This window comes from Haemaphysalis longicornis, unplaced genomic scaffold (assembly GCF_048455015.1).
Source record: "Haemaphysalis longicornis isolate Haplotype H1 unplaced genomic scaffold, Haemaphysalis longicornis Haplotype H1 scaffold_1, whole genome shotgun sequence".
Taxonomy (NCBI): Eukaryota; Metazoa; Arthropoda; class Arachnida; order Ixodida; family Ixodidae; genus Haemaphysalis; species Haemaphysalis longicornis.
The window spans coordinates 265,393,305-265,416,179 of record NW_027526203.1 but is presented as its reverse complement, the minus strand read 5'-3'; the positions used below and the strand labels follow the sequence as shown (position 1 = coordinate 265,416,179).

At 50.1% G+C, this 22,875-nt stretch overlaps 1 protein-coding gene across 2 annotated transcripts in view; it reads left to right on the top strand.

Moving 5' to 3' along the window:
- The window catches only part of LOC144145391 (protocadherin Fat 3-like), a 340,760-nt gene that overhangs the window by 132,598 nt on the left and 185,287 nt on the right, over nucleotides 1–22,875 (top strand). For both annotated transcript variants that reach the window (XM_077676989.1, XM_077676981.1), the window contains exon 3: nucleotides 16,117–16,182. In XM_077676989.1, coding sequence (XP_077533115.1) covers nucleotides 16,117–16,182 — 66 coding nt within the window. The remainder of the gene's footprint in view (nucleotides 1–16,116; nucleotides 16,183–22,875) is intronic.

Below are 22,875 nucleotides of genomic sequence, written 5' to 3'. Positions count from 1 at the left end.
AGTTTATTCCTCCGCCTCTTCCTTTGCAGCCCCATGAGTGTACGTACTGGGCCAATAGGCAAGCAAACACTAAAGTTTTCAGTCTATGGATGCGATTACCCTCGTAGGCGGTTACGACTGGCCCGACTCTCGCAGCATCAATGGGTCACACTCACTGCGCGACATCGGTTTTTTAAAAGAACGCTCTCTCTCCCTCCCTCCCTCCCTCCCTCCCTCCCTCTCTTTGTCGCACTCTCTCACTCTCACTCACTCACTCTCACTCACTCACTCTCTCTTCCACGCGAGCGCGCGTGCAAGCACGCACAACGAAAAGCGCGGATAGAAGTTATGCTGTAGGCATCTGGGCCTCAAAAGTGGAGAAAAAAAGAAACGCTGCTTTTCTCCTGCAACGGCCCCGCACGCCTGAGCCGGTGGCCTGTATTTCGCCGCGGAAGCCCAGCTTTAACCAGAATTAACGTCCTCTTCAGTCTCGAGCCGCGTTCCGCTTGAACCACTTCGAGCGAAACAACTTTGCCCGTCACGCGGAGACTCTATATTTTATGCATTATCGCGTCAGATAAGCCTCCAGATTACCTTCCCGCGCAAGGAAGCGGCGCGCTGCTCGAAAGCGCGAACAAGTATACGAGAATTTGCCTTCCTCTGACAGACGCGTCCTGCAGCTTCGCCCTTTTTCCATCACCTTGTGTTTTTCTTGCGGCACGACCGCGAAATTCCCCGACCCTCCTTGTTACTTTTCGGCGCGTGCTGATTTCGCTCGCCGCGAGCGCTAAGAAAGCCGGTTTTATAACCTCAGCTAGAAAGGAGCGTAATCTGAATCTGCAATAGGAGGATATAAGGGAAGTAGCCACCTGTTCGCCAGATGACGGGGACCGTGGACAACAGGCTGCGCTTGAATACTTGTACAATGTAGAGTAATCTCATTAGATAGGCGAGGGATGATTGCGTTGTCCGAAGTCCAGAGAAGAAGAGGAGACAAAAAGGATCTGCGAGTCGCGGTCATAACAAGCTGCAGAGCAAGGAAAAACCTGAAAGGAAAATAAGTGAGGTCGGATAATGATTGAGCCGGGGGCGATGGCGGCGAGACGAGGAACAAAATTTGCTGACGGCGAGCACATGTCAAGGAAAAACATACAACAACACGTAGGTTATGAAGGATAAATGAAACAAAACAGCAAGTAAGGGGGTGGAGGGATTTTCTTAAGGCTGCTTCTACATACTCGATGGACTCCTCCTAACTTGATGGGATGAAAAAGAGAGGTGGCGAGAAGCCAGAGATAAGCTCGTAATGAGCCCTTTTCTGGCCCCTCTCGCTAAGCAGGGGAAGAATAAAGTCGGAGGCGGCGAGGAAGTTAGTGAGGCTTGAGGAGGGCCCGAGTGAAGTGCTCCCCCATATGGGACGCGGCCACTGCTGGTGCCGCTTCCGAGAGGCGCAAAAAGCGCGCTCTCCAGCCGTGGCCGCCAGAGCTCGAGCCCCGTGCGGAGATTTAAGGGCAGCCGAGGCAGTTGGCACGCTACATTTTTCATCATGCTGCAGGAGTCGCCCGGGTCCCTCGCCGCCTCCTTCCATCTGCGCGCGTGGCACGGCGCTTTCCTCTCGATGAAAAATGAGGCCGCTCTCTCCCCTGCGAGGCCTGTTTTCTTTAAAGCCGCTCCTCTGCGTCCGCCGCGATCAGCTCTGATGGGCCGTGTTATGCACGCTCCGCGGGAGCCGGCTAATGCACCTCACGCGGCTGCACACGCCCTCCGCGAGGCGAACCGCACGGGGCTCGCTCTCCTTCCAGTCGCCATGTCGCCGCCGTTGCCACTGGCTTCCGGAGGCCGAGTCGGCGGAACTACCCTCAAGTGCGCGCGAGCTCGTATCACCCGCCAACCTGAGCGGAGCGCAATAACAGAGCTTGTCTCAACCTTGCCTCCCCCAACTCCTCCGTGCACTTACTTATTTATTGGTTTCCAGCCGAGAGCTCAAATACGTATGCATGGACGAGTGAGTGCGAAAAGTGCGGCCGACGGTGTTTCACTCTTCGATGAAGGAAACGAATAGCGTGAGCAAAAAGTCCCTCTTGATGGTCTATTGCGGTCAAGCTATGAAGAGCGTCATGTGTCGGGCGCTACCCGCTCGTTGCACCGCGTGAGCGAGTGATGCAAATTAGCAATGCGAACAAGGTGCACGAAAGGCGCCAACGTGCACGGCATTGCGTTTCGCGTATGCGCACTTGAACTGCGGGAAAGGTATGCAAGCAACGCAAGGCCGACCCAGCTTCTCGACCCGGCGCCACGCTATCCTTCATTCCTGCTTGGGGCTATTGGAAACTTGCCAGCCGCTGAAGGCGTACGCTTGGGCGACTGTCAGCTTGACTCCAACCAAGTTTGTGTACATAATATAGGCAAACGGACCCGTAAATGAGACCTAATCTGGAACTCGTTTAACGAAATTAAAAGTGGGATAAAAATAACGGGAGAAACCGTTTGCAAAGAACGAACGGAACGAAGTGGAGTCTGCGCTGCAAATCCGCATGCCTGACTGATTTCCTTAAGTGTCCGACACGCGCCGCCAAGTCGTGTATATTTTTCCTTGCACGACTGTTTGCGTGGCTTGGCCCGCCGCGCGTATAAACATTCATCGTCCGCGCCCAGTACGTCGGCGCGCTTTCTCACGGAGGTTCATTTGTCTCCTGCGCCCTCTCCTAGAAACGTGCGTGTGAAAAGCCGTTTGGTGGCCGCCCGCGCTGCAGTGTGTGATAACGGGGTACTGTTTTCGATGCCTTTTGTGCCTACGTTTTTTTTTTTTCGCAACCCTGCCTCTTCCTGTTCGAATCGTTTTAGGCGTGCAAACAGACGCTGTCATTTAAAAAGCAGGAAACATGCCTCAAAGCCCACCTTTTCTATTGGTGCGGCGTCGGAGCAGCTCGTCTCAATTAGCTTTTCGGGCATGCACCTAATTATTTTGCAGGAGCAATAGTTTAACGAGGACCACGTAAGTGAGCCGTTTCAATTATCCTCCAACGTGCAGTCGGAGATAACAGCGAAAAGAGAAGAACCGATCTGCGGCAACCGGCAGAAATTCGAATGCCTGAATAGTATTACCACAAAATCCGTTGGCAATGGCATCAGAGAAAATTTGCTGAAGTTTATGTGCGTGGAGCAACGAAGTGAGGGGAATCTATTTTCACCTCAGGCCATGCCGACAATGAACGCACCAAGGTGAAGCAGCGACAGCCGTGTAAGTTGGAAACCAGCTGGTTGTGTCCTTGGGAAGAGCGAATCCTGTGACAGCGTTTGTCGACGCTGGATGCCCAGCTTTCGTCGTTAGCAGCGTAGAGAGTGAGTCGGCGTCTCGAATAAGCAACGAAACCCTGTTTATTACTGGCTGGGAAAAAATGCAAGCACAATACAAATATGCACTTGCATGAGGACACAATTGTAGCGTGTTCGCCGGCGACGCGACAGAGAATACAACGAAAAAAAAATATTTCCCTTATTTACACTGCTGAATGCAGCTCTCCACTATGTACAAACTAACAACACACGGAACTCATGAGTCTTTTGCAATGGGGCCTTCAGAAGTAGCTTGCAAATAGCATTCGGAACTAGAACGCTCGGTGTGCCTTGCGATACAGAGGTTGAAAGACAGCGGCGCTAGCCGACGTCGGCGCGTTCATCCCGACGCCTTGCCTAAGAGCACTGGTTCCGGTGTCTTGCGGGGTAGACTGGCGGGCTCCTTAGGAGCCGGTGTTTACTTTCCCCCTCATGCAGGACCGTTAACCGGGCTGGTATACTCTGCGCTGCACATCAGCATTCCCCGAAAATGTTGAGGTCGGCTTCTAAACTATACCGCTCCCCCTCTCCTCTCACTGGCTCTATACCTCGCCCTTGCCTCATCATAAGTCATGCACCCTAAGCCGCATTGTGTGCAGCATTAGCGCTGAATCCTGCCTCGAGCTCTGCTGTGAAGCCCACTCCCTTTCAATTCGCCCAGATGTCTTATTTGTAGCCCTTCTTCACATTAATGCGTTCATTGTGGGCGTAGCCGCCCGACGTAAGCTGAAATCAATTCCACCTGTGTGCTCTATATGTCCCCCATTCGATCACGTGGCATTGGCACCAAGCTGGCATATACATATAAATACGACTTTGCGTTTTCCTGGATTGTCAGCGTCTGAGCACCAGCTTATTTGCAGAAAAGCGGAGCAATAATTTATGAATCCTTGGCAGCGCTTTGAAATTATGATTACAAGTCATGACACGCGGTTACTTACGAAGACGACAGTGTAGACCTTACTTGCTAATTTGATGTGTATACATTACTATTTATGTAGAGTTATGCATGTGTTTATGTAAAGTATGCATCAAGAGCAGCCATATCTCTTCACACACCGGTCCCCTGCTTCAAGCATTGCGCATGACGATATTTCCCTGAAAGATCCAAAATCCTGGCATTTTCTTTTTTGCCAATCAATTTGGCTGGATGCTTTCTTTATTCACGTGAATTTCCATTGCCATGGTTAGGTAAACCTAATTCAACACACATATTTTCTCATCAATTTCTCTCGTAAAATAAACAGCTGCTATAGTATAAACAACCATGTACTGTATTCGTTTGTTCGTGCTTCTTTATTCATTTCATGGAAGGCAGTGAGAGCCATGTCGTAGAACCGGAGGTAACAAAGTACGGTATTTTTTTGTCGTGGTCTTATCAAAATGCTTATTTGCGATTCAGCTCAGAGGAGGAAAACAACAGTTCGTAGCAATAATAAGGAGTTCCATTTTGTACGAAAAGGAAAAAAAAATACTTACCAATATTAAACTAACCTTTAGAATTAAAGAACACAATGATATAACTGATTATAGCGGCATAAGCGCCCGTAGGTGGCGTTGAAAAAGGGCAATCAGCATCTGTGAAACCCCCCTGTTCGGGAGCTGCAGGAATGGTGTAGCTCGACAGATGTAAAGAGCCGACCTTTGACGGGCATAACTGAGCAACACAAAATCTCCCCACCGGTAAAATGAACCTGAGAGCAGGGAAAGTTTGTTATCGGGCACTTCTCCATGTCCAACGGACAACTGCGCGAGTGCAACCAAGCGTTTACGATTTTAAATTGCGCTGTTTCCCAAAAGTAGACACCAAATGGGGACCTCTTTTAAAACCTCGGATATAATAATCTGCCTTGATGAAGGATTTTTTCCACTGATGTCAACACTAACGAGGGAAACGCGGGCAGAAATAACCTTGTTTACGTTTTCGTCTAATCACCACAGCTGTAGAGAGGCCCTTTAGTGTTCTTCTTTCGGACGGGTTAGGGAAAGCAGCATTAGAGAGGGGAAAAAGGCGGTCACCGAGGTAGTTGTTGGCATGGTTATTGCTAAAGGCAGTAAAGGCCATTGTGAACGGCATCGCCAAGCAGCGCATGCGAACAGACCGGCAGCCCCACTTTTGAAGCGAGCGTCTGCTCGGGTTCTCTACTACGCGCTGCCATCTCGCCGAATGGCAACCACAGTGTGCACTTCGCCAAACTGCTGCTGTGCGCTTCTAAACTATCTCCGGCTGCCCCCTCCCCGCCGCATCGCCCGCGCCACCTCTCCCTCCCTCCCCGCTTCCCCCCCATTTGCTTTGCTGCTTTTAACCACCAGCCCCTCTGTTGTTCGCGATCTTTCGCTTCTGCATACCAGAAAATTGCATTTCCGCCTCCTTCTGTGATGCATACTGAGAGGTATACGGTTCTTTGATTTTATTTCTTTCTTCGGTAATCTCACTTGTTTCGGTTCTTTCTACCGAGCTATGCATCCCCAAGCGAGCACGTGCGGTTCATTCTGCGTGGCGAGCCATTTTTTGCTAACCCGGTTTGCGGAAGTTATTTGAAAAGTCAGCAAGTGCAGTTTCTCTGTAGCAGCCGCCCGTCCGCCCGCGCACCCGCCCCCCTCTCCTTTACCTCTCAGCTTCGATTCGGCACTGTTGGCCCGTTTTCTTTGTCTCTGCCACGCTGTGCCAGTGCAAGAAACGGTAGAACTTCTCTTCCTGCAAGCCCCAACTTCCTCCTCCTCTTCCTCCTGCTTTTGTCTTTTCGGCGATGCCATTTACGGCTTCTTTTGTTTCAGCCCCCCGAGCACTCCGAGAAATCGCTCGGCGGGTGCGCACGCATGGGTAAGAAGAGAAAGGGTGGACGAGGAACGGCGGAGGAGAAGCGTTTCCGCTGATGGCGCTAATAATGCAGCCAGATCGGCGTTATTCGAGGGAAACGGGTGGCGTGGAAGAATGGGAGCGGCCCTTTGCGTCGTGGGTGAAACGCGGGACCGCCGCAGGAGAGAGGGATGCGGCGAACGAGGCCGAGAACTAGCTTCCTGCGCGTACAAAAGAAGGCACTGAAACAACAACAGGCAAAAAAAAAAAAAAAAAAGAGGGAGGGGGGAGGCGCGAAAAAAGCGTGCGAGATAAATGCGAAGATTATACTGAGGGCGGAAGAAAAATTTAAACAATACTAATGAAAACCCTTGAGGCGTATACTGTTAAAAGTGAGAAAAGAGATCTAAACCTGGCAAGAAATACTAGCGACCTTCCGCATCGTTAAAATTTCTCTCGGTTGATCACGTCCATTGTGAATAGAACTGGTTTGTACCCCGGCTCAGGCAGAGATTTGTTTCTTTTCGCTGGACACGCCCTATGAAACCTCCAGATATAATCAACCGCTTTAGCAGTAAACGGCGAGGGCATTGGGAAATCACTTTTTCACTCAATCTTCTGCTCGTGTCGGCAAGCACAAAGAACCCTTGAAGGGAATCCTTGAGGGATTGGGGAAATCACAAATATGTACGAAAAAAAAAAAACGATAACCGGGGCTTGAAATACTTCTGGTCCAAAAGGCTGAATATGGTAAGTGGGACTCATCCTTGCAAAGGTATCACAGCTCCTTTGTAGAACAAAAATTGCGCTACTGATATAAATACGGCAGGTGAATAATCTTTGCCTCAGATCCTGAGCGTTGGGCAGCGTTCAGCCTGGAAAAGCGTCAGGTTTCTGCTCTTCACTCTCTGCCGACTCTAACCGAGTACAGATCCGACCTTACGTAACATTTTCAGCCGAAGAAAAAAAGCAAAAAAGAACAGACAAGACGGGAGAAGTGTTTCTTTCACGTGTTTTCCTACCTAGAAACTGTGGCAGTTTCGGTGGCTCGCCCCACGGGGAGTTGTTTGTTTACAGAAGCAGGGAAGGGGACGCTCCGCTCGGGCTCGGTACCCTTCGCAACATCCTCGCCATAAATGACGGGAAGAAGGTCAATATAATTGGGTTACGCCCGCAGGCAGGAAGTGCCTATAATTAATGGTTGCCGCAGCACTATCTCGGTAAGGATAGCTGGGTTTTCGAGCGAACACCGCGCAAGTGGGACGTACGATCGGGTTCTTTTGTTTTACCGCGGCGCTTCAACCGTGCGGCTCGCTCTCCCCTCTTCCATCCAATGATCCCCGAACACATTCCCCCCTGCCGGAAAGAACGATTGTTCCCACTCTCCACATTATCTTGCTTCGGTTTGTTAGCTGCGCAGCCGGAGGAGAAGTGCTCAGCAAGCCTTTCAGACCAGGAGTCGGGTAAACACGAAACCATCCGCCGAAAGGCTGTCGCTACAAATAAATACCTTTAGAGACGAGTCAGCTCCGACGTCCCGGTGACTCTGGTTTCCTTGGAGAAATGAAAACAGCCACGACGAGAGACAGAGAGCAGAGTAGAAGGGACACAGAAAAGCTGGAAGCAAGAAGACGACCGCCCGTACAATGGGCTCTGCGTTGGCTCTTCCCCGACGCGCGCTTTGCGGAGGGCTCTCCCGCTTTCCAGACAGATGTGCTACAGAGAAGCTGAAGCACCGTTATTGGGTTTGCCCCGCTGGCCTATACGCGTTTCAAGAAACACAAAAGCGAAGCAAACTCGAGGGAATTAGTGGAAGTAAACGCCAGCAGCGCTGCTGCTTGCCCCTACTGGGGCGGGGAGCTGCCAACCGCCGTTCTCTCTTACAGGCTTCGTTTGTTTCGGGTATACACACGTGCCTGCCCAGCGCGCAGTAGAATTAATTCTGCACCCTAAACCCGACAAACTTCCAATGCCGCAGCGGGAGTCCGAATAAAAGTGATTCACAATGCACATTTCATTGCTGTCAGAAAGGGCTAGACTGGTTCACGTGGGAGGGGGCCGGTGCTTGTCTGTTCCACGCCATCAGCCCGGAGAATATCGAATATCAAGTTCGCAGTATCGAAACTCGGTCAACCAGTGAAACGCGCAGAAAATGTAGCTCAAACCGTGGTCACTGGCACTTTTGGTGCCCGCCGCGCTTGACGGCGTCCACAAAAATGCGCTGTTCCATCGCAGCGTATCACTTGAATGCTAACATGGAGGTAACCCCCTTTGATAAGTCTGTTTTTAAAGCGAAAGCTTTCTTAGTGGGACCGCTGGCATCCCCATAGACCAGTTGGTCGACTGAAAAGCTCTGATAAGATATCTGGACACACGCCGCGTGCGTGAAATCGGGCTCCCGTTGTGTCAAAACGGTTATTTGAATACCGCGAAACAGGAACGCTTCTAGATAAGACAATACACGCATCTATCATGAAGGAGGAGTACAATAGCACACCTTTATCTCATAAACAACGTACTTGTATACTTTTAGATTGTTCATAGATGCGTTTACTTACTGCGCGAAAAATCGTCGCGGGAGTTCGTACTTCGTTTACGATTTAGGACTTCGATGGTTTGATGATCGATTGGACGCCCTGTGAGCGAAGGTTGGACGCACTTTTAGCGAATGTTTTGACGCACTTTTGACGCACTTTTGATGTCAGAAAGCTTTCTCGCTTCTCTTACCTTCATTTAGGAAGGGATGGTAAAGTTTTTCTTTTTTCCTCCACAACGTCAGTGCTCACGCTTTGTAGCGCGAATTGTGAAAGTTTTCGAATGTTTCTTATCTCTTTTTTGAGTCTGTTTGCAAGGAACGTTCCTAAGGGCCGAAGTGGAGTTCAGTGAGTTGCCAAAGGCTGCATGGTTCTTCAAAATAAAATGTTACTCAGTTGTACGCGGCCGATGACAGTGACGTATTGTAGACTGGCCCCGTGGAGACAGTGGCCCCCGAGAAACCGCGGGTTCTTTGCTTCTCCCGGTCTGTTTTATGTTTAATGCTTCACATTCATCGCATTAGTGCTTGTCTAATACTTGCCCAGCTACATTCGGGACACTGGTGAGGACACGCTCAGAGACATGTGACGACAGGGCCAAGAACACGCTGTCGATGCCAACCGGTGGCCTCGAGTGGCGCGCCAACTTATCGTGTTGTCCATCCGCCCTCGTCGATGCCTAGACAAAATCCATCGGGGTGAACTCCGAAGCGGAAAGGGCGAAAACGGCGGCAGAGCTTTTCGGTGAGAAGCGCTGGATTAGGCGCGCACGCAGAGTTTCGCATTTCAGCTCGTTGCCTTCTCTGTATTGTGCGAGTTTCTGGGCATAGCTCGCATCTTTAAGCGCGCGTTATAGCGCACAAATTTAGCCTTTCGTCGTGTCGCCACTACTCTCAAGAAAGAGCGAGATAGAGAAAGAGAACTGCTCAAACTTTTTTTCTTTTCGCCTTCAGCGCGTTTTCTCTTGGTTTTGGTTGCCGGTGTCGCACGCAACAAGTTCATTCTTCATCTATTTCGTTACGCAGAGGAGTGATGGTGTCAAGAATTTTCATACACAATGCACACGCTTAGATAAGAAACTAAGGAATAGACGTTATAAAGGGTAAAGATGGCAGATATACGGGGAAGGAACGAATGAATGAACAATCTCTCATAGGAGCAAAGCATGGACGGCGATACACGTGTTGGTCTTCCGTAGCAGTTTTCTCTTGCCGAGGAAGCGATTTGGACGGCGAGGCCAATAACTGAGTGGTTGACACGTGAGAGCGAGCGGCGCCGACTATGCGGAAGATAAGGGGAGGCCCCGCGTCGTTTTACGATGACCGCAAAGCAGGACCGATCGACTCGGCCGGTACGCTGTTCGGTCGTTCGGGCTCGGGTGCCTCGGGGGCAGCGGGCGCGGTTGCCGCCGACGGTTAGTAGCTCGAAGGACGGGTGAAGATGACAGCGACCGAGGGGCCTCGTATACATTCGCCGGGACGACACATGCGGATCGTAAACGTCTACCACGGCCGCGCGAAATTGAGTTGTTTCTGGGACAAGCACCGGCCGGCTCCTCGCTTCGTTCCCTATGCATATATATACGCGTGCACGACGACGCCGGCGCTCGTATTTGTTCTCGCATTCCCCCCGCTGCCCCACTTTTCTTTTTTTACTTCTATACGCACTGTGGCGACACGGTGACAGTCTCGCGTCTCACTTCGCTTCCTCTGGCTCGCTGTCGTCTCTCGTTTGTTTTATCCCGGGAATAACGGAACCGGTCGGTGATTTCCCATCCCCGCCCCCCTTTCTCTGCGAAATTCACGCACTTCCTTGAGACGCTAGTCGCTCTTGTATGTTAATGAGGCGTCACAGAAGAAAACCCTCTCTCTCTCTCTCTCTCTCTCTCTCTCTCTCTCTCTCTCTCTCTCTCTCTCTCTCTCTCTCTCTCTCTCTCTCTCTCTCTCTCTCTCTCTCTCTCTCTCTCTCTCTCTCTCTCTCTCTCTCTCTCTCTCTCTCTCTCTCTCTCTCTCTCTCTCTTTTCTTTCACTCGACAGTTTTTTACATGTGTTTTCTTGGCTGTGCTTGAGTGATGCGGTATAACAAACACGGGCCGTCCGCGTGCTTGACTGAACAAACGAAACCGAGGCCTTCCAGTGGAGCCGCATCGGGATTTCATGGACTGCGGTTAAACGAGAAACCTAAACTAACTAGCCAGAACAGAGGCGCCTATTTTTAACGATCTACGTAAGGTTTTGCATAGACTACGAGATCTGGCTGGCGTTCTTCGCGGAATTAGGAGTAGCAATGTCAGCGAAACAATTAAATGAATATATTTAGCCGATTTGGGCACGTTTACACTTATGCGCTCATTTTCCACACGCTGGCGAGTACGCTCTCTGGTTCCAAGATTCCGTCTTTTCTGGGACATGGAGGAAAGATGTACTAACAAAATGTATCGCTCCTGTGCTCTTCTCTTCTGCGATAAAGTAAGTGCATGAACATCGTATTTTTTAAGAGAGAACCGAATAAAGTTTTGTGGGGAGGGGAGTCGTTCGGAAAAGCCTAAATGGCTGTGCGAAAGAAGCCCGCGCTTGCTTGTCTTCCTTTTTTTTTTCTTAGTGTTTCGATCAGAACGCGAAATTTCGCCACAGGCACACGATTGATGCGCATCGTGCGCTTGCTACCGCAAATCAGCGCGGTAATCTCACGGACCAAGCCTGCTCGCGCAAACTCGACATACGAAGGGAACGCTCGCACTCTGCCGACAAGTTGGCATACACGACGACATCTTCCAGAAACTTTTCCCCGAGTGCGCGCCAACGTGCTTGAAACTTGCGCGAAAACCAACTTCGTACAGGTACACATCAAGACTCTGAGCGAGCTTCGTTTGCAGTGCATTAAGAGCACGTGTTTCCCTACTTCAGCGGGAATGCAGAATTGCGCATTGGCTCTGTCTTATTTTTTTTTTGTTTTGGTACGACGGCGGTTTTTCCTCCCCAATTCGAAGTCATTTCTTTTTTTAAATCATAGGAAGACGGAAAGGGGCCTAACTAATGCACGCCTATACATGGTCATGCTATAAAACCAGTTTTTTTATCCTTATAAAATAGGTTTTAATTTTTTTTTTATGAAAAGGCCGTCGTTATGCGTTGTACTCGAGCTTGCACTCGTGGAGCCGCGCAGTTACTTACAACAGCATTTATTTTGGACGTGTCGATGCACAGGTACGAAACAACAAAAATGAATGACGGCAGTCACGGAAACGCATGGGCACAGGAGAAGTTATTTACGCTCTTTTGATTGTTTCTTTTGTGTGTGAGTATACTTTCTCCTCACGCGCATTTGAAGTAGCATGGTTAAGCGATTTCCCCGGATAACATAGCTAGGATAGCTAATTATAGAGCGCCCCTCTCAAAGAAATGCTAAATTCTATACGGGCTTTTCTACCAACAAATTAGCTGGGGCTCGCGGTCGTCATGAGTAAAAAAAAAACAGTTGCCTTGCTTACTTCTTTATTTGCTTCGTGATTTTGCCATGAGGCATACTGAAGGAGGTGGAAAGAAAGAAAAGGAGGGAAAAAGAAAGAAAAAAATAAAGAAAGCAAGGAAGAGGTGAAAACCAAGGGTAGTAAGAATAACAATAGCGGTATAGTGGGAGAAGGGGTCTATAGGAAAGCATTAGTAACTCAGCCTCATGTCAAAACAGCTATAGAGGCTTGCAGTTGTTTGCTGTCCTGCACCAAGCGCTCGTAGTCACCCAGTTTATGAAACCAGAGAACAGGTTCGCTGAGCGCCCTGTTTTGAGCGGCCCTTGTTCGTGGGCACACCCAAAGCTGATGCTTAGCAACCGCTTCAACCACCGGAGCCGGACACCTGGGACATGTTCCTGGATCGTGCGTTGTTAAGTCCTTAAGTCCAGTAGACTTTAGGTGTGAGGGCCACCACAGCACGAAGCCTCCGGAGAGAATCTCCTTCCAGCCGAGAAAGGTCAAGGGGAAGTCAGCAGAAACACGGGGGAATTAGGGCATGCACGTGTGTACCGCCGGGAGAAAGGTTTTAGGGCTAACAGAAGAGAACGGGAATCGGAGGGGAGGGGACATGGGCACGTGTCAGGTAAGAAAGGCGAATGGGAGATTTAGGCCAGCCTAAACAAGCTTAGCATATTGTAACTGGTCGTTTGGACCGTAAAACAGCACAACAGAAGCGAGACGCCATACAAAGTGACAGCATTTTGTGTTTTGGCCGGTATGCCGACTTTCATTCGGCAGCATGTTGTTTTAAGAGTAGTGTAGGGTAAAACAAACTCATTCCTAGCATGAACGTTTTATCCTTGCGAAATTTTAGTCCAAAGTACTATCCTACACGCTCATGGCTTTGTTTTCGCTGTGCACGCGATATCATATGTTAACACACCCAGACCAACCAGGCAGCCGAAGATGGTGTTGGCCCATTCTTTTCTCACTTCAACGTCCGTCCGAGAAAAACGGCGTACCTCATAGCTCCGAGTAAAGTCGACTGTCTTACCTCGTTATGCGTTGCCTTGGATACAGAGATTAAACAGCAGGGTGAATTGTAGAAATCAGGCGTAGGCGAATTCTTTAGAGTGTCCAGCTTTCGGTGGATTGTTGAGCTCGCAGCGCACGCTGTAGCTGCTACCGGACAAAAGAAAAAGCAAGCACGGCCAGTGGGTTTACCGCGCCGAATGTTACCGTCGCGTGCTGCCCAAAACGTGGCGATGGCGCGTCGTCCGGTGACCAGCGCTCATTACGTAGCCGCTTCCACGGAACGGTCCGCAAGGGAGATGAGCGCCAGCAGGCTCTCCATTTCCGCGGCTCCAACGCCACGTGCGCGCAGTTCCGCATTTCGAGGGCCGGCGCAGCCCAAGCAGCAGCGAAGAACTCTCTCCGCACAGGGACATAGCGGCGCGAGCAATCTTCTTCCCTGCTCCGAAAATCGGGACACGTCTCGCGCAAACGACCTCGCTCGCTCACTACGTCGGTGGCCTCCCGTATAACCGAGCAGCGTCGAAGGAAGCTGCAGAGCCGTGGCCACCGCCGACGTCGCCGAGCGGTCGTCGGTTTCTGCGTCGGCGTCGGCGGAGTCGGCGATACGGGACGATTTATGCGGCTCGGGTGCGACCATTCGGAGCTCCGCCGACGAGGCGCATCGCCAAGCTGCGCGAACAGAGAATCACCTTCCGGCCCGAACTTTTGGCGATGGTCCCCAACCACTTTTACATCCGGCCGTGCCTTGCCAGAGAAGCGCTGCCCCAAGCAGCAAGCGGAGGGTTGCCCATGTCCTTGCTGATGTCCGGGCAATGACAATTTTGTTCTTCGCCAGAGCCCGAGGGACCCTGCTCGCGAAACATGAAATCGTCACGCGGCTGGCGCTGAGTTCGCGCCACTTTCGCTCAAACTTTGCCCTCTGTTTCCCCCTGTTTCTCCCTTCCTTCATTTTTGCCCATGTTTGTACGCAGCAGGGCGGCAAAAAGTGGAAACATAAGCGCCGCCGGTGTTCGCAGCCTCTGGCTGCACACTGGCGTTCTTTACAGGGCTTCTGAGCTGGCACAAATGAAAACTAAGCCGCTCGCTAGGAAATAACGCAAGAATGTGTTTAGGCAGCAAGTACACTTGATTAAGTATCAAGCGTTCCCTGACAAAGTTACTTGACAGGCTTGTGAGCCGAACCCGGAATGGTTGCTTCGTCTGAGCGTTGACTGTCCATAGCGATCACCCGAGAGATAAAATTAAGTTTTGATTTGCACGCGCAACTTGAAGTCTTTTTCGCGTAACTCTACACTTCCTTATTCAATGGAAGGGCCATTTCTCATCAACTGTCGCCGCTGTACCCAGGTGCGACTGGTAACTGTGGTTAGCCAACACGAATTCATATCTGCCCCGAAACGTGCACGGAAGAACCACAGTGGCGCTACTAAATGGCTGGCACGAGGTTCGTTGATAGCCTCCATGGGGTTTTCTCTTTGCAGCGTGTAATTTTATATCGTTGAGTAACACAGTGTGTAATTGTATATCATCTTGCATGCGTCTTTCACTGGAGCCGTCCGCGGCGAATGGGGTGCGGGGAAGGGGCTGCTCCCCCGCGGTTCCTGTTGCTTTTTCTCATTAAAAAAATTCTAATCCATTAAAAGACAGATTTCCGGCTACAAATTTCTGGCTATACAGCCTCGCCCATAAACTTTGCGCTTGAGCGAAAATTCGTCCTCTTCAGAGGCTTTTACACCAGACCATTGCCTATTTAAGCCTTCCCTTCTAATCGAGCTAACCGGGATAGTAGCGTTTCGTAGCGCGATAGCCAATTAATCGACAATTCGTTGTTAGGGACAGGTTGTAGACAATATTTATCACGGAAAATTTTCTAGGCGTGTAGTGCAGAATGTTTGAATCGTAGTTTTTTTCTCTGCTTTGTAAAGACGTTTACCGCCAACATGTGGACTTTCCTCGAAACAATATAGAGCAATATTTTTCGAGGGGGAAGTGGGGAGATGAATTCAACAACGCGCTATGCCTCTTTTTATAATGGTAAGCGTTTATTTACTCAAGCAGCTTTCGTCGACTCTCGAAACTCCAGTTTCAGGGCGAACTAAATATTTTCACGCATTATAGAGAGACAGCCAAGTTGAAAACCATGCCACAAAGGAATATCGTCGTTTCAAAAAGAATTAGCATGAGGGCGGAAGATGGGCGAGTTCGGAGCGTTGCAAACGAGGGGAGGGTAAATTAAAATAGGCAGAGCCGGAAAGCTGGCTCTTTGGAAAAAGGCTTGTGTACACAAACAGAGGCTTAGCGCTCCGTTCGAACTGAGGTCAAATGTAAACCCGTGCCTGATCTTCGGAGACTCGGAGACCGGCTACTCGCAGCTTGGCCTCGCAATGGGGCAAACCTGCGAATCCTCGCGCGGTAACGGGAGCGCGCGTCAGGCGAGCCGTCTCTTGCTCTATTTCCACCTCGTTCGGAGCGCTTCCACAAAAGGCTTGTCAAATAGCCGGCCCGGTGTCGGGAGAATTGATTTCGAGGCACCGGTCGGCGACAACCTGCGCTCCCGTGACTGTAATCCCGTCGGCGCGCTCCGAGACGCCGCCGCCGCCGTGATTAGTTTGGGGACGCTGTCTGCGCCGTTTGGGCTTCTTATGAGGCCGATATCGCGGCTGGTGTCTTTGTCGGCGAGGCAATCTTGCTACCAACCCGGCGATACGACATTGCGCGACGCGTTCCCGGCATTGTGCGCTGACGGGATTGGCTGCGTTACTCTTCTCTTTCGCCTTACACCATTTTCTACTACCCGGACACTGTGTTCTGCGATCTTTTTTTTTGTCCTGCGTCTTGGCTGCTTTGATTATTTTAGTGACAGCGACAGCTATTGTATTTGTTCCACGTGTCATTTATTTGAACATTGCTAAATTTCATTCGGAATACGCCACCAAACAGCTCGAGATTAACTTTTCAACTTTTCTCTTCTTTCTTTGCAGCATGCCAGTTCTACCCACTTGGAGAAAACAGACGCTTCGAGCGAGTCTCGGAAAACATTCAAGTTGGTAAGTACGCTCAAATTTATCCGCGTTTCTTCTCCTGTAAAGTGCAGGACTGGTTTAAAAAGAAGAATAAACGACTGCGGGATAATGCGGAAGAGATCCAAGTACAGTCGAACCTTGTTATGACGAAGTGGTATCGGGACAGCAAAATAATTCGTTATAACCGATATTCGTTATAACAATAGAGGTAAAAATCGGCCATAACAAGTCGACAATCTGGGTCGCGCAAAAATACTTGATACAAGAATGCATTTTTGGGTTCTTCGAACCCGCTATACCCAAGGTAACCCTTACCTTTCTCCTTGTTTTCGAGCTCAGTGAACCGGAACATGAGTACGTGAAATTAAAACAGAACAGAACAGGACAGCGTCCTTATTTATTTGATGAAGGATGTGATCTTCGTCCGGTGGATACTCACAGCACTCAGCAGGATGAAGTTTTCCACAGTGTCCACGAACAAAATGGCTTTATACTTCTGCAGTTTAGGACTACGACGGTTTCTTTTTCTTGTTATCTTCTCAGCCGCGTGGTCAAATATTTCTTCGTTATATTCGACATGCCGCGGCTATCACGGTTTCAGTTTCGTTATAAAAGAATAAGTGTCATTGAAATAAAGCGTGACCAACCTAAGTCTGTATTTAGTTCGCTATTGCCGATAATTCACTATATCAGTGTTTGTTATAACAAGGTTCAACTGTACAGCTGAAATGCGAGCCTTCCTTCGGGTCATTTAAGTTTCCTTCATGTCATGCCGCCTCGAGAAAGCAGTGAGCGTGCGCATGCACGCCTCTGTTCTTTGCACTTAAGAGTCAGGGATGCTCGGGATACGAGATGTCGAAACACGTACGCCACGCATCTCTATCGCGGCGGGCATGTTACGACGGTGTAGTTAATGCGGAAGATCCGCCATTCAAAGCTTGGGCGGCGTACGCGGCTGCGTTTTCTCCTAAATTCGGTTAGTTAATGCCAGCTCACACACCGCAGCGGCGGGCCTCATTAGGCGGCGTCGCGGCAGCATTATAATCCCAACTTGGCTCTTAACTTGACCAGCCTATATATCGTGATGAAACAGGCCACCGCGCACTGCACGACCTTAATGACAAACTTTGTCACACAAAAAAGCTCTCTGCGTCCGCGGATGCACCGCGTTAAGAAGTGTTGCGAAACGGCACTCTGCGCCGCTCCTCCATTGAATGTGCCGGGGCGCTCTTAGTATTCCCCACCGAGCCGCACTTTTCTCTCGCCAGCTCCCTTGTCGCGCCCAGGCCTTGGCTTAGCCGAACGAGACAATCATGTACTCCGAGGGGTCCCTCCCCGAGTGAGCTAGCAAGCAACAAGCCAGGGAGCTCCGCATTACGCCGTATATTCGCGGACGCGCGCGGGAAAGCGCTGCTTCCTAATGCACGCTGGAGTGCAATTACAGGACCGGGTTCCACGTCTAATAAGGGAAAGAGCAGACTCGCCAAGACGCGAAGCCGGCCTGCGTGCGCAGCGCGAAGCGGCCTGCGCTGGGCACACGTAGAGGCTCGCGGACGGTGCTCAAAAATCTCGGCGAAAGCTGCAATCGTGAGGGAGTTTTCTGCCCACTGCAGCGCGCGCCGGTGGGGCGCTCCACTGAGCTACGGTGTACTACGGCGCGCCGCCAGCAGTTCAGCACAGGGAAACGGAGAGCAGCGGCAACACCTTCTTGATAGAAGGAAAGCCTCGGCACCTTCCCCTCACCCCATGCCCATCTCTTCAATTAATCAGAAGGTTCGGGGCGCTGTAAAGGCGTTCAGTTGTTGATCTCGGCCGTCCGGAAGACGTTCAGTAAAGACGTTCAGTTGTTGATCTCGGACGTCCTGTCATTCACACCACTGTGGCTAGATCGCGTGGACACTTTCTCTAGGCAACGTTGCGGGCGGCCAGAGCCAGTGTGCACTCACGAAGCAAGCACAGCAGCACCCTTGCCTGGCACGCAGGCAGTGCTGGCGCAGCGAGCGGCGCTCCTTGGCAGCCGGCCGGCCGGCCAGCCGGCCCGCTTTTTCGGGATACTCGCGGGATCCCGGTATTATTCAAATGAGCCCGCGCTGCCCTTCGCCACCGCCTTCGGAAAGCGGGCTGCCCTTTGTCTGTGCCCTAATAAGTGGGCACCCTGTAGGACGACGAGCCTTGGGGGCCGTTCGGCCGCGCAGCCCGAAATTACGGCCGGCCCGGCTGTTTCGGTTGCAGCCTGCGACGAAGGCGCGCGAAGGGTCGAAGAAAGAGGGCGGCAGAGACTGGGAAGGAGGCGGCGTACTTTTGGTGAATCCAGCGTGCTACGCTGCTGCGGGGTTCCCGGGCCCACCAAAGGGTTTTACCATGACCAGACTCTCTGCTCGACGCTGTTCAGCGTTGACGTATATGCACGGTGGTAGTATGGTATACGTATACGTGTAGTACGTCACTGGCTGCGCGAGTATTCTTCGATGATCATGAACGAAAAGGAGGAATGTGGGCCGAAGCTCCTTATTGAGAAATTGTTATGTAGCGCTCGGTATTCACAGTTGCAGCGTCCTCGCTGCGCTTTTTTTTGTTTTCAGGCGCCCGGGCAAAGTTTGCAGGATCGGTGTGGTTTAAACCAGCCGAATGCAGTTGTTGGCACACGTTTTTGTTTCGTTTTGCCGTATTTTAAGCTTTCTTTTTCGTCGTATTTGGGACTCCTCCCCACTCCGACTTCGTTTTTATTCGTGACAGCATCGTTTTTTTTTTTCTTTTTTGAGTTATTTGCATACCCAAGTGCGCTTCACGCTCGTATAGGCTTCGCTGCATTATTGCAGTGCGAAAAGACGTATTTGGTGGTATAAAACTGTTTGCAATGCAGCATCTACTTGAACGCATAGTAGCAAGGCAAAAAGCCTACTTTACACTAACCGAGTCACAGTATAGTGGATTTGATTGCTATAAACCAAGCCTTCTTAAAGTCAGCTTCACAACTATAGGCATGAATTGCTGGCCAAAAGAGATCGGAAATGTCCTTTAATCATGGTTTGTAAAATTCGCCGTTTGTCTGGAGCCACTTTCTGAAAACGAATACAAGATGTCGCTTCACGGGCCAACTTGTCCTCGGCTTCGTTTCGAAGCTCTTCTATGTTGGAAGAAACCCACTGGAAGTGAACGCGAAGTCCGTTTTTATTTAGCTGCTGGAGGCTTAGCGAGCGTTGGCAAGTTTTATTTGCGGAAGATCCAAGCTGGAAAAGTTGTAGGGCTGACTTGGAACCCGTTAAAATTACCCCACGCCACACCCGAAGCGATTTCATCTTTCTTAAGGCTGCCTCAATCGCTATACACAACCCTGTGTTACCAAATGAATGAAGAGGAGAGAGGCATCCTCACTGTTCCGCATCCGGACCAACTCAGCGCGGACACCGGCGTGGCTTCATAAGCTGAACCTTATCTCCTCACCTCTGTGCCCACCATGTTGTGTAACAGGTGACGTCGGACATTTTCTCATGGACTGCCGAGAGCGTGCGACGCAGCTGTTATCTTTGTTTAAAGAACTTCGACGGAGAGCCGCTCCGCATGCCTCTTTGGGCGACGTCATTTTGCGCCTGGTCCTCCGATCTGAGGGACACAAGCTCAGTGACTCCTGGGGCGGTATTCTCGAGTTTTGTCCCTTTTGCGTCCCTTTCAGAAGTGTCCCTTTTGGCTAGCCCTGATTGGCTAAAAGCAAACAACAGGAAGTGACGTAACGCATGTGCGGCAAACCTACTGCCAAAGCCCACTGCTTAACCGGAAGTACGTCACGATGAAAGGGACGCAAAAGGGACGTTTTCAAAAGGGACAGTTACGAGAATACCGCCCCTGGTGATTTCCCGCACATAGCGGTAAAAAGGTGCCAATCGGAGGAGCAATTGCCGGCCTACCGCGCAAGGATAGGTCCACCCGTCAATAAACATCATCACCACCACCCCCACCATGAACTGCTGGATGGAAGTTTTTGCTGAAGCAATATAGGCAAGTCATATTAACATTTTAAGGCGTTGGGACATTTGCGTTTTTTATTGAGGCGCAACGTTCATGGGCTCCATGAGTACTAAATTCCGGTGTTGTGAAAAGCGGAGGGCCCCAAACTTCTTTGTTTGCGCGTGAAATATGGCTTTCGATTGAAAAGGTGCCAAGAGTAGAACTAAAACACGCACACACAAAAAAAACACACGCATGGAGCGCAAATATCTCGTGAATCCACGACAACGCGCAACTCAAGGCTCCATACCGCGCCAGGGAAAGCCATCAGTCTGCCTGATGTTCGGTGCTGCCAAAAAGAGCAATGTTGTTGTTCCTTCACCGACCACATACCCACGTTAGGGATTGGCCAAGCAACGGGGTAGCTTTTTAGGGCTTATACGCCCACCTCATAATGCTACAAAATGAGTCTATAAAATTGAAGTGAATAAACGGCCACGCAATTTAAAAAACTAAAACGAGCCCTCTGTGGCTCAAACCGGGGCGCAGAACTCGTGGTGTCATAGCTAGCGCGCCAAGGGAAGCCGTCAGTACACCTGGTCTTCGTCAGGACCGTCGGATTTACTTTTGTCGCATCTCCGTATGTAAAGCGCTTCGACTTCGGGTGTACCTACCAGTTGCTGCGTCGGCTAAGTTCGGTACGCAGCAACCACGCAAATACGCAAACAACGCCAAAGCGCAGGAGGTGTACAGTCCAATGGAAGCCATAATGTTTCCGCCTGCAAGCCACTTCGGCAGACATAAGTCGGACTGCGACGCGATGCGAGTACATGCGCGTACCACGAGCAGAAATCTGCAGGCAGCAGCTCAAGAGTGCTCTGAATTAAAAACTTGAACCATTATTCAGAAACAGCGAAGCTCAGCGTCGGCAGGTGCTGTTCGTACGGCCACCCCTATTCCCCCGCTACGGGTGCATGTGCGGGCGGCGGAACGGACTCCAAGCTACAGCCGTTAACAGTCTTTTCTTGCCGTGAGCACGCATGCCCGAATCCTGCACGTGAAGCCACTCCAACAAGCTGACTGAGATGTGTCGTCCCCATGCCAGCCGAGTCGAGCACAGGCACGCTGAAACGGGGTCACACTAGGGCAGAAAAGTAGAGGGCGGGAATTTACCGAGCCATGCCGTGCCTAGATTGAGTACTATAGTCGCAAGAGTGCATTAAATACCCAAAGTGGTCATTTTAGACACCAAAATTTTAATATCTTAATTCACGGCGGAGTACCTCCGGGTGCTGTTAGATGTGCCTAGAATATACACGTTGTAGCAGTAGATAAACTTTATATAGCAGATAAATGGGTGTGGTTCCTCAGTCCAGGAGGACAAGTGACGATTTGGCGATCTCTTCCTTGGAGACCAGTAGTTGCTAGGTGTCAGGTTCACCCACATCTCGGGAAGGGGAGAGGAAAGAACTGAGAGGGTTGGGTTGTGAAGAAGCACGTTGTACAGCGAGTTGGCGTGTTGCACTATAAAACGTCGGCAGTCAGTTCGCACCTTCAATGCTAAAAGCCGCATAATAATATGTACTTGCACTACCTGTTACTGATACTACATACCGGTGTAATAACAAGTCGCACTTGTTTTTTTTATGAAATTAAAATAAATGATTAATGAGCATGGTGCAGACGGCGTATTTATTTCCTTCGTAAGCAGTGGTGTAAAAGCTTGCCCTCGATAAACTTCGTCTTCAACTTGAAATAAATGAATGGCATGTATTCCTAGCCATTATCTCCTGGCGAATCTACGCAAGTGCGTAGGCAAACGTGTTGAGGCATGCGATGGGGATTTCCCACCCTGAATAATACCCGGTGCTGAATGCGGAATCGTCGCGTTTCAGAAGTGCCCGTTTGGCGTCCGCTTCAAGTCGGGACAAAGTTCCGGTTGCGGGTATCTGTTGTACGCAGGTCGACGCTCCACCTTGATTACATTGCGTCGTATCCTGTCGTCTGCCTTCGGCCAATCACGGCTTACTCGTAACGGATCGTAACGAAGGACACGTTGAAACGGTCACACACACACACACACACACACACATATATATATATATATATATATATATATATATATATATATATATATATATATATATATATATATATATATATATATATATATATATATATATATATATATATATATATATATATATATATATATATATATATGGGTCATAAGCATGCAATAGTGAGAATTGGAGGGCCAGGGAACGTTTTTTTTTTTATCGCCATCATAAAACGGCCGCCGCGGCCGACAATCGAACCCGAGACGTTGTGCTCAGTGACAGGTTTGAAAATTGATAAAAGAACTTTGAATAGGAGTATGATATCGGAGCTGCATATGCATGGCCTATCCCCTAATTGTGCAAGCGCCATAAGCGAGCGGAAAATAGGCAAGCTAGGAAGCGTGCACCCAAACGAGCATTAACGTGGAGGTATTAAAGCAACGCACCTTGTATTCCTTACGCGCGTTACAGAGGTGCGCGTCGACGGGCGCTACTTACTTGGCACTAGGATTTAGTAGCCGATAATGCTGATATTAGCGTAAACGACAAAGCACGTTCTAGTATTCGTAAGCGCGATTAGCAATACGTGGCGTGCCACCACACGTTGCGTTCATGGCACCGCGTAAACGTGTCGACACCAAAAACCTGCTTGGCGTCGGTTCAACTGGCTTCTGAAATAGATGTGAACTTCGAGGCAACGCAAAAAAAAAAA